This window comes from Euleptes europaea, chromosome 11 (assembly GCF_029931775.1).
Source record: "Euleptes europaea isolate rEulEur1 chromosome 11, rEulEur1.hap1, whole genome shotgun sequence".
Lineage (NCBI taxonomy): Eukaryota > Metazoa > Chordata > Lepidosauria > Squamata > Sphaerodactylidae > Euleptes > Euleptes europaea.
The window spans coordinates 7,411,834-7,423,846 of NC_079322.1; the positions used below are offsets into that span (position 1 = coordinate 7,411,834).

At 49.5% G+C, this 12,013-nt stretch overlaps 1 protein-coding gene across 1 annotated transcript in view; it reads right to left on the reverse strand.

Annotated features, from left to right (window-relative positions):
- Positions 1-7,751: 7,751 nt before the first annotated feature.
- Positions 7,752-12,013, reverse strand: part of MOCOS (molybdenum cofactor sulfurase) — a 185,756-nt gene continuing 181,494 nt past the window's right edge. Inside the window, exons 14-15 of the mRNA XM_056857260.1 lie at positions 11,760-11,864; positions 7,752-7,892 (exon numbers count right to left, since the gene is read on the reverse strand). Of these exons, the coding sequence (XP_056713238.1) occupies positions 7,752-7,892; positions 11,760-11,864 (246 nt within the window). The remainder of the gene's footprint in view (positions 7,893-11,759; positions 11,865-12,013) is intronic.

Here is a 12,013-nt window from a genome sequence, read left to right on the forward strand (position 1 = left end):
GGGGGAAAGAGGCCAGTATCACGGGTCTCCACTTGTCAACACATCTAATTCTCTAGGTGGCCAGACCTGTGGATATTTAAATCAATAGATTGGAGCCATGATTGGAAAGCACAGATCTTTCTAAAAACCTGAGAAAAACCCCAGGTTTACAGAAAGATCTGAAAATCATATAGAATTAAATCATAGTATTAAAAATCATAGTATTAAAATCATATTAAATAATAGTATTAAAAAGTATTAACAGTATTAAAAACATGTATTAAAAAAGGAGAAAACCAACCAACCTGAGTGTTGCTTTCACTGAAAATAAATAAATAAATAAATAAATAAACAATAAAGGTAGGTTGGCTGGTGGGTGGGAAGGAGAAAAGGAGACAAGAAAGGCTATGGGAGCTTTCAGAGAAGGGAAAGAGGAAGTGATGATTAAATGAAATGCCCCCCCCCCAAAGTCCTTGTATGACAATAATTGTGTGCCATCAAGTCACAACTGACTCATGGCGACCCCAGGACCATGGCGTTTTCAAGGCAAGTGATAAGCAGAACCAGTTTGCCATTGCCTTCCTCTACATAGCAACCCCAGTCTTCCTTGGTGGTCTCCCGCCTGTGAGGGTCTGTACGCCTTTGCCTTGTGTGTTCCCCCCCCCCCCTGGACTCGTAAAAGCAGTCCAGGCCTTTTGCCTTTCCTTGGTTCAGGCGCTGCGGCCAGCAGGCCCCAGGTTGGAATGTCTCTTCCCACGTCCACCTCCCTTGCTCTCTCCGACTCCCTCCCACCAGCTATGGCCTTGGTAGGCAGATAGCAATAACGAGCTTCCTGAGGTCTTTGATGTTCCTGTACCATGCACAATTATCTCGTAGATTCCCATAACATACTTTTGACATCTGCTTCCCTGTAGGGGTTATAATTCTGTCTTTGTGAAATTGTGAGCACTTGCAACTTTACCAGTGTAAGGCCTATACTAACCTGAAGCTTCCAATAAAGTTCCTTGTTTCTGCATGACCGTCTGAGCAAGTGATTTTATGGAGTTTGCACAGGGAGGTTGGGAACCCTCACATTAAGTTGCAAGTCTTCTGCCTCGTTATCCTGCTCCTGTACCGTTCTTGGACAGCTATGGCAGGCAACGGGGATGACAACAACAAGAAGGACAGCGCCGTACCCAAGCAGCCCGATCCGGCCCCTTCGGAAGGGAAGTCGACTGGGAAGACGCCCAGTGGAGCTGACTCGGGATCGGGTCTGGGTACAAAGCCCAAGTCTACCCGCTTGAATACCTGGCTGGAATCTCCCCGGGGTTGGTTGCTCCCGCAGAGCGACGCGTGGTCACGGCGGACTGCGGTTCACGGGTTGGGGTTCGAGGACGATCCCGCCCGAAAGGAAGCCCTGATGCTTCACCAGTTGGATGAGGAGCGGCAGCGCTGGCAGGAAGAGCGGCAGGAATTACTGGACCGGATGGATGCCATGAACGCGGTGATTCTGGACATGGCCCAAGCCATGGACGACCTGAAGGTTCCGACGCCGCCCATGGCTCCGGCGGACGGAGGGCAGCAACCAGGCCCACCTGTGGCTCCCGCACCTCCCATCCGTCCCACTCCACTGGCCCGCCGAGATCTGAAGATCACGTATGACGGGTCGAGTGACCAGCTGACGTTTTTTATGGTGCAAGTGGACATTTTTATGCGCGAACAGGCCCGGACTTTTACCTCGGAAGAATCCCGGGTCCAATACGTGGCGTCCCTCCTACAAGGTGAGGCGGCCGCCTGGATGGTACTGCAGTATGAGCTCCGCTCCCCAGTCTTGCGAAGTCTTGATGACTTCATGATCGCCCATCGACACCGTTTCGAGGACCCGCATTTGGGCGAGCGAGCAAAAACCACCTTGCTACAACTGCGCCAAGGGACTAAGTCAGTCACGCAGTATGCGAGCGAATTTCAGTCGCTCTCGAGTAAAATTTTGGACTGGAGTGAAGCTACCAGGGTGCAGTATTTCCGCGAAGGCTTGAACCCGGAATTGCAACACTGGGCTTTCATGCAAGGTAACCCGCCCGATGTTGAAGGGTGGGTTCGTCACGCCGCTGACATCGAGAACCGAAAGCAGCTGCTGCTCCTGTCCCGACAACGCACTGGACGGGAGACCAAGACCCGTGGAGACAGGCCCGGCGGTCCGAAGGACTCTCGTCCCCCCTCGGGGGGAGGACCATCCGTGACCGAACGCCGCAAACGCTTTGAGAGCGGGGTCTGTCTCGTTTGCGGGGGAAAAGGACACTTTGCCTCTCAATGCCCTTCCCGACCCGGACGTCCGGGACCGTCTTGTCCGGCAACGACCGAACCTGAGAAGCCCCCTCCCGAGGGGCAACCTCGCCGCCGGAGCGGCGCACCGAGCCGACGGGGCACACCCTCGGCCTTGCACGCACGTGCCGAGGTCGAAGCCTCGGGCTCTTCTGGCCCATCGGGGCCACGGATTACAAATGAAGCCTTTGACTCATCGGAGTCACGGATTACAAATACCGCGTCTGCTTCCTCCAGCGAGGAGGAGGACTGGGACATGCCGGCAAAAAACGCCGTCGGTCTGCTGTAAAGGGGGCTCCTCAGCAGACCGCTCCGAACGTTGTGCAAGGAGCTCCACTGATGGTAAGCGCTCAGGAAGACAATGTGTATGTAAAGGTCCATCTCTCATTGCCTAAAGGGGGCCCATGTTAGAATTTACGGCCCTAGTTGACTCGGGTTGTGCCCGCACCCTGATAAGCGAAGAGGCTGCCCGACAATTGCGAGTTAAGCGAAAGCGGCTACCTGAACCCATCCGCTTTTCCCAGATGGATGGCAGTGACTTTAAAAAAGGGCCTGTTACTCACCGCACCGCCGCGGTCGTCATGGCCATAGGGGAGCATTGGGAACGACTTTATTTTACCATCGCCCCCATCGCCGCACCCGTTGTGTTAGGGATGAATTGGTTGCTGGGGCACAATCCCTCCATAGACTGGGTTGAGCGGACGCTCACCTTTCCCCGCAACCCGTGTGAATTCCATGATAAAGACCGAGTACTTAACACTCCCGTAGCCGCCCTCGTGGGGGCCCCTTCTATCAAGGCTTCCCTGCCCCAGCTTCCCAGTGAGTATTCCCAGTTTGCCGATGTGTTTGACGTGCGGGAATGCGACGAATTGCCCCCCCACCGGGAGACGGACTGTGCTATTGAAATAGTGGGGGATGGCAAATTATCCAAAGGGAAGGTCTACCCCATGAGTCCTAATGAAAAGGCGGTGTTGCGTGAATATTTGGACACCAATTTAGCGCGGGGCTTTATCCGCCCGTCTAAGGCTCCATACTCGGCCCCCGCCTTCTTTGTCAAGAAAAAGACGGGAGACTTAAGACTGTGTATTGATTTCCGTAGACTGAATGCTGTCACTCAGTCTAATGCATACCCCCTCCCTCTCATTCCAGACCTTCTCGCACAATTGAAAGAGGGCCGAATCTTCACCAAATTGGATTTGGTGGAGGCTTACCACCGAGTCCGCATACGAGAAGGGGACGAACCTAAGACTGCCTTCTCCAGTTGTTTTGGAATGTTTGAATATTTAGTGATGCCGTTCGGACTTTCGGGGGCTCCGAGTGTGTTCATGCAATTGATTAATGAAGTACTTCATGATTTATTGTTCCGCGGGGTGGTGGTTTTCTTGGACGATATCCTCATTTATACGAAAACCATGAAGGAGCACGTACAACTGGTGCGCGAGGTGCTGCAGCGGCTGCGCGAGCACAAACTGTTTGCTAAGGTTTCTAAATGTGATTTCCATCAACCCTCCATCACTTTCCTGGGGTATGTGATTTCCCATCAAGCCTTAGAGATGGATCCGAGAAGGTTCGGGCGGTAATGGAGTGGGACCCCCCCACCACGCGCAGACATTTACAGCAGTTTTTGGGCTTTGCTAACTTTTACCGAAACTTCATCCCTAACTTTGCCCAGGTAGCGCTCCCTCTCACTTCGCTCCTGCGCACAAAAGGGAAAGGGGCGGGAGCCGCCTTGCCCTCTGCTAGGTTGCAATGGACTTCGGACTGCCAGCAGGCTTTCGATACGCTCAAGCGACTTTTCTCGTCCAAACCCGTTCTCGCTCACCCTGATTGTGAAAAACCTTTTGTGGTCCAGGTCGATGCTTCTGACGTTGCCATGGGGGGGGGGGGCCTCTTACAACGGGATGAGAACGGTCAGCTGAAACCTTGTGCCTATTTTTCTAAAAAGTTTTCCCAATCCGAAATCAATTGGGCCATTTGGGAGAAGGAAGCCGCGGCTGTTAAACATGCCCTCACCATTTGGAGGCATTTCCTGGAGGGGGCAGAGATCCCTTTTGAAGTTTGCAGCGATCACAAGAACCTGGAGGCTTTAAAGGGGGCTAGAAAGCTCACCGCGAAACAGATTCGTTGGGCGCAGTTTTTTGCCAAATTCCGCTTTGTCCTGAAACATGTGCCAGGAAAGGACAATGCGCTAGCGGATGCTCTTTCTAGACTCCCCCAATACCGCAATGACTTTGACCGGCCGGTGGATTCCTTGTTTACCCCTGAACAGAGAGGGGAAGTCTCAGGACTTGCAGTAACCACCCGGTCCCAATCCCACCGCCAAGATTTTCCTCCCCTCAAAGGAGTCCCGGAGGCTTTTCAACAGCGGCTCCGGGACGCTTCTCTGAGGGAGGCGGATCAGCAGGTTCTCCCCGCACATCTCGACCAACAGGGCTCCTTTTGGTTGCAGGGGGGTAGGCTTTATGTCCCCGAAGTACTCCGAAAAGAGGTGCTGGGAATGGTTCACGGGGCCAAACTTGCGGGACATTTTGGGTTTGTAAAAACTTTGCATTTGTTGTGGCGTCAATTTTGGTGGCCAGGTATGAGAGCCGATGTGGAGTTGTACGTGCGCAGCTGCCCCGTTTGCGCCACTGCCAAAAAACGAATGGGAAAGCCCCCCGGACTTTTAAAGCCTCTGGAGACCCTGACCATGCCCTGGGAAGTAATCGCCATGGATTTTATCACTGATTTGCCCCCAAGTCGGGGAAAAACTGTACTGTGGGTGATAACAGACTTATTCTCTAAACAGGTTCACTTTGTTCCTTGTGCGGGGCTACCATCGGCTCAGAAGCTGGCTAAACTGTTTATTAATCACGTGGTGAAGTACCATTCGATCCCGAGGAAGGTCCTCTCCGACAGAGGGGCCCAGTTCGTTGCCAAATTCTGGAGGGCCTTCCTAAAAGTCATGGGGGTGGAAGAGCAAGGACTCTCTTCAGCCTACCACCCCCAGACCGATGGTCAGACCGAACGTGTCAATGCTGTGGTAGAATGCTATCTAAGGTGTTATGTCAATTACCACCAGGACGACTGGGTAGACCTACTGCCTTTTGCTGAATATGCCTATAATAATGCCCCCCATTCCTCCACAGGTTTCAGTCCTTTTCATGTGGTTTATGGAAAGGACTTTGGGCCCTTTGGTTCTCCTAACATCACTCCTGAACTTGAAGGGGTGCAGGAGGTCCAGGATTGGGTACAGGTGGTGCAGACCACTTGGCCCTGGCTGCAGAAAAACCTGGAAAGGGCCAAGCGCAAGTACAAAGACCAGGCCGATAAACATCGGTCTCCGGGGTGGGAACTCAAGGTGGGAGGGCAGGTTTACCTTTCCACAAAGAACCTACGTTCACTTCGGCCTTGTAAAAAGCTTAGTGACAAGTATGTAGGTCCTTTCCCCATCACCCGAGTGATCAACGACGTCACAGTGGAGTTGGAACTTCCCAAGTCTCTTCGAGGGGTACATCCGGTGTTCCACATCAGCCTACTTAAACCGTACGTCGCTGCCCCTCAGTTCCACCCCCTCCCTAAGTCCCAAATTCCTACGGTTGTGGGGGGGGGGGGGAATCGCATCTTGAAGTTTCTAAAGTGTTGGACTCTAAGCTGAAAAAGGGAAAATTGTTCTATTTGATCCGCTGGAAGCACCTGGGACCCGCCCATGACGAATGGGTGGCCGCTCCCCATGTGGCGGCTCCCCGCCTGGTTCGAGAGTTTCACTCTGCCTATCCGGATAAGCCTCGTCCACCCGGGCTCGGGGGAGGGGGGCCTTAAGGGGGACAGAATGTGAGGGTCTGTACGCCTTTGCCTTGTATGTTCCCCCCCCTGGACTCGTAAAAGCAGTCCAGGCCTTTTGCCTTTCCTTGGTTCAGGCGCTGCGGCCAGCAGGCCCCAGGTTGGAATGTCTCTTCCCACGTCCACCTCCCTTGCTCTCTCCGACTCCCTCCCACCAGCTATGGCCTTGGTAGGCAGATAGCAATAACGAGCTTCCTGGGGTCTTTGATGTTCCTGTACCATGCACAATTATCTCGTAGATTCCCATAACATACTTTTGACATCTGCTTCCCTGTAGGGGTTATAATTCTGTCTTTGTGAAATTGTGAGCACTTGCAACTTTACCAGTGTAAGGCCTATACTAACCTGAAGCTTCCAATAAAGTTCATTGTTTCTGCATGACTGTCTGAGCAAGTGATTTTATGGAGTTTGCACAGGGAGGTTGGGAACCCTCACACCGCCAACTACTAACTGTGGCTGACCCTGGTTAGCTTCCATGGTATTCAGATGGTAAGCTGGAACTGGTTTTTTTTCCCCTAGAAAAAACTTCCAAAATCAAATCTCCACACTGGGAAAAATATCCTCTTGTCACGCTCAACATACAGGAGCACACCAGAAAATCAAGATGTTGCCATATTCAATATTCTTGAATATTCAAGACTTGAGTCCTGATACTAATGCCAGGTTGAGGTTCAAGTTGGAATTGCACAGTGTGGTGTAGTGGTTACAGTGCAGACTAGGATCTGGGAGACCCAGGTTCAAATCCCTCACTCTGTCACGGAAGCTTGCTGGGTGACCTTGGGCCAGTCTCACACTCTCAGCCTAACCTTCCTCAAAAGGTTATTGTGAGGATAAAATGGAGGCGGGGAGGCCCACGGAAGCTGCTTTGAGTCCCCAATGGAGAGAAAAGCAGGGCATAAATGAAATAAGTAAAGAAATAATCCTTGAAGTATTAAAAAGGAGAAGGCCAACCAACCTGAGCGTTGCTGTCATTGAAAGGTCACATAAATAAAAATGAAGCCCATCTCCTGGGTTTTGTTTCTGTGTCTGCAGGTGAATCAGAATTTGAAGTCCTAACAGGGCTATGCAAATAAGAAAGAGTTAACTTCTCAGTGGACTCCCTTTGTTTCTGTGGGACAAAGCAAGTGATGCCATTGTCAAAACCTGCTCCGAGCCTCAAACATGACTTAAAATGATGCTGTGTGTTTTGCAAATGGTGTACAAACAGGGGCTTCAGTCTATCATTCTAGCTAGCAAGAACTTCAATTTTTTTTTTTATAGGGGAATCTCACCTCTTTGTATCCAGCACATTATGATTATTCTCTTTGAGCTCCTGAAATGGATATCTAGCAATTTCATGGAGTGTTTGTAGTTTCCACATACACCATCCTTTACCTACCATCCATGCCCTCCCTTTTCCCGCCTTTATGCCATCAATTGAAAAACCAAGACAAGCAGTTAACAATTTCAACCCATCCGCACATTTTCATTTACTATTTAACATCATCACTCTGTGACCTCTTGTTTCCACCCATCCCAGCCAAACAAATTGACGATAAAGATTTGGAAGAATTATATGGCTTTATTAACTCCAATTACTGAGGCAGACTGAAATCTGGCAAGCAGAATTGGTGAAGGCACTTCGTGTTCAGAAGATACATGGCCTGAAGTCACCCAGACTTTTGCTCTTCCGGGGACAACGAGCGTGTGGTGTTCTTCTCCACTGAAAGTACTTCAGATCCCACTGACAAGGTATTTGGAACAGAAAATGGTCTTTCAGGATGATTCATCAGGTAGATGCCAAAGTTAGTCTGAAAAAGAAAACAAGCTTAGAACATTTATAATGTCAAATATCCAATAGACCAGACAATCATGATGATCTTTTGATGGAGAAACAGAATTCCAATATTATATCATCTAGGAGTAGTAAAATGAACAAACAGCTTGGAACCTCTTTTCCTGTTGAGTTTATGCAGGTCGAGTTCCTTTTCTCCCACTATTGCCTCTTCTTTTGTGCGTTTTGGCAATTTAAGAAATACCAAACATGAGCTAATGGATACACACACACACACACACACACACACCTTCCTGGGCGAGTACAGCCTCAGTGAATGTCGCTGGAAAAGTTTAGTTGCTGTGAGGACTTCCAGTAAACCAGGGGTCCCCGACCTTTTTGAGCCTGCGGGCACCTTTGGAATTCTGACACACTGCAGTGGGCATAATTGCAAAATGGCTGCCACAGGAGGCGAAGCCAACCTCAAAGTGTCAGGAAATTGGGTTATTTATAATCCTAATAGTACCTCTTCAACATTTCAAGAAGAAGCTCTGTTTAACAGACTGCACAGCCAATCAGAAGCCCTGCAGGGCAAAAGCCCCACCTAGCCCTGCCCACTTTCTACAGGCTATTAGTGGGCGCCAGGAAATATGTTGGTGGGCACCATGGCACCCACAGGCATCACGTTGGGGATCCCTGCAGTAAACCGACATAAGCTGTAACTAGAAATGAAAATACCTCTTTCTGTGCCGATCTGGCTTGCAGCTTGGAGACAGAGGTAAGAGCCTTCCTCCCAGCCCTGCTGTGCATGCACTCTGACTCCACAGAGCGAGCACACAGAGGGGCTAGAAAAACGGAAGTGGGATCAGGAGCGCGCACCAATCTCTCCACCCAGCCCCGCCCATAAGAAGCTCCTGCCCAAGGTAAGTGGGGACCTGGCAACCCTACCCCACCCCATCCCCTGCAGGGGCACCAAGTCCTTGGGACAGTTCTGCAACTTTCTGATTATTTTTTAAGTTGGAAAATGACCATGTAAAGGTATACATGTGTCTGGATGTCTGGGCAAACCGCTCAGGACCAATCTAAATATTCAGGCCCCAGCAGCTGCAGGCCATGGCCTTTTAAAATAAAGGAGAGCCCTTTGGGGCTTTGAATGCCGCTACTGGGGAGGAAGGGCCCTAAAATATTGGTATATCACTGTAGTGTTGTAAGGGTAGTTGGAAAAAAGAAAAGGAAAAAAGTGAGTCTCTATTCCCTTCCCTCATGGAGATATAAGGGAAAAGGCTATTTAAAACAAAGTGGGGGGGTGCTGTAATGCCACCAATGACGACAGCCCCCTCCCATGAAAATCCTGATTGTTGAAGGCCCGAGTGGAAGAAAATAAACTGACTCCACAATAGTAAAATGTTTACAGCTACAACATGTGTAACCCAAAAGACAAGAAAAAGTGAAACTTCAAAGTTCACCCAGCTCTAAGCTCAATGAGATTTACTCCTGAGTAAAAATGTTCAGTATTGCACTGCACATCTCTCTAGTTCCTTGCTGACTTCAAGGGCATTTTAACTATCCAGAACAATCTAAAAGCTAAGCAAAATGCTACATTGCGAGCTATGTCGCTTTGCACACCATTTTCTGATGTCAGCAGGGTAGGTGTAATATCAGCTTCCTCATTACTCTTAATCAAAGGCACAAAACAAATAAAAAGCTCATTTTGCAGCCAAAGCATGCCTCACGGCAAGGCTCTCTGCTGGATACCTCCAGATAAGCCTTCGCAAGGACATGGGGTGGGGGGGCTGCTACTCGTTTGCAGTGTTGAAGGTATGATTGCATTCAAGTGCCCTTTCGAGGGCATATTTGCTCATGTAGAAAGATGTGGGCACGACTACATCAGTGGGATGAGATGGACCATGGTAAGGTGGGATTTAGATATTATCCAGCACCAATTAGGTTTTGGCAAAATAAAAGGCTAGTATATAAATTAGTCTAATGGGCATTTTAATTTTAGTTTTAAGAGCAAGGTTTTGAAAGGGGAGTGGACAGAGGATGAGGCTGTCAATGGCTACCAGTCATGAGGGGTATCTACTCTCACCCGTACCCTAGGTGGAATGTCTTTTTATATCAGTTGCTGGGGAGCACGGGCAGGAGGATGGTGCTGCATTCATCCTGCTTGCAGGCTTCCTAGAGGCTGCTGTGTGAACAGAATGCTGGACTTGATGGTCCTTTGGTCTGATCCAGCAGGGCTGTTTTTATGTTCTTATGTTCTTGTTTAAAAATATGTAAGCTGAACAGATAGTGAGCAACCAGGAAAATGGATAGAATCAGCTGTTCAGAAGATAGCTTCAAAGATCACACCTTTGTAGGCTAATCGGAACATCACTGGAAGAACCAGGCAGAAGGCAACTGAGGCTGGTTTCCAAGGCTCTAAACCACAACGCTGCACACTGTCACAATCTAGTTTCATGGCAGTTTGGGAGCTCAAGCAGACAATCAAACTACCCTGGAGGGAACTTGGTAATCTCTATCATCCTACTAAGAGCTAAGAAGAATTTTATCACAAGTTAGCTGTCAGTGTGTAAGAAAATGGCCTTCTGTGTAAGCTCAGGGACACGGAGTTCCCTTTTTGTCCAGGCCAAGCATGGACTCCAGGCAACCCAAGGGTCTTCATGAAGGAATATCATCTAAACCACCGTTTCAGGTGGGTAGTCGTGCATCTAGACCACCGTTTCAGGTGGGTAGTCGTGCTGGTCCACAGAAGAAGAGCAATAATTGAGTCCAGCAGCACCTTAGAGACCAACAAGATTTTCAGGGTATAAGATTTCAAGAGTCAAAGCTCCCTTCATCAAAGCTCTGACGAAGGGAGCATTGACTGTTGAAAGCTTATACCTTGGAAATGTTGGTCTTTAAGCCGCTACTGGATTCGAACCTTGCTCATGTAGACCGCAAACATTTATACGCTAAAAGCTGCAATAATGTTTTACCCCACTAAAGGGTTTATAGAAAGGGTTGCATGGCTGTGTCTTCACCCACCCGGAAGCTCATAGTTCCATTCAATCTCACGGGTGATTAAGGGACACGCTTGAAGATTGAGTTATGACCCCACTGGTGACCCCACCACTCGCTAGTTAAAACAGGCCAATGGAATCTAATATTTTGACAACAGTTTCCCAGCGAACTCGGGAGTTACGGGTGTCTACCTCATGCCTTGAAGCTCAGAAGTCACTTGAGAGTGAGAAGTACAGTTTAAACTAACTTAGGATGCAGCCGCCGCCGCCTTGAAACTCAGCAGAAGTGACAGCTAAAGGGCAGGCTGGCTGCTGAGTCACTGCTATGCATAATGCATGGAGCTGGTGGGCTTTGGGTCATTTCTCAGCCTGCAATTCAGGAGGCGGAGCCTGAGAGCTAGGGTGGAGCCTTGTGGTACCGGGGGAGGCAGAACCCGCACGTGCCTGGTGACTCAGAGTGGTGTATGAAGGAGCAACCAGTGTTGGTGCCAACAGTGAAACCTCTGGAGCTCAACTAAACAGAAAATAGCCTGCCCCCGCGCTCCCCGAGGAGGTACCCCAGAGACCCTGACAAGCAAGATAATGTCTGGAAATTCCTCTCAGGAACTCTCCTTCCACTTAGGAAACTGCATCTGAGAGGATGCTAGAGAAAGGGGGCCTCAGAAGGAAAAAGGAACTTGCTGTGTGCTGATGCTTACATTTCACATGATTGCTTGGAAGTCTGTAAATATCATCTTTCCTGGGACAGCACAATAGAGAACGTTGATTAGAACTGTGCTGCTGCTTATTTTTGTGTAGATGATGATGATTTAAATTGGGCCAGGCTGCAGGCGATCCATCACAGGAGGGAAAGGGGTCACAAGGGAAAGGGAGCTATAACAACGAGGATATTTTAGGCTGACCTTTCTATCTTTGGTGGAAGACAGACTCTGAAGGAATTCCTTGTTGCGTTGTCCAGTTTGCTGATCAATACAGATAACGAGACATCTGTGGCATGGCCCCATAACCTGAAATTTCCACAGAAAAGACTCTCAATCCAACCGTCTGCCCAACTCACCATCTCCTGCCTCAGCGCAGAAGTCAAATGTCATTGCTGACTATTGCTACAATACCTCTAGCACCAGGCATGCTTTGAATGGTTTCTGTTTAGGTTTTT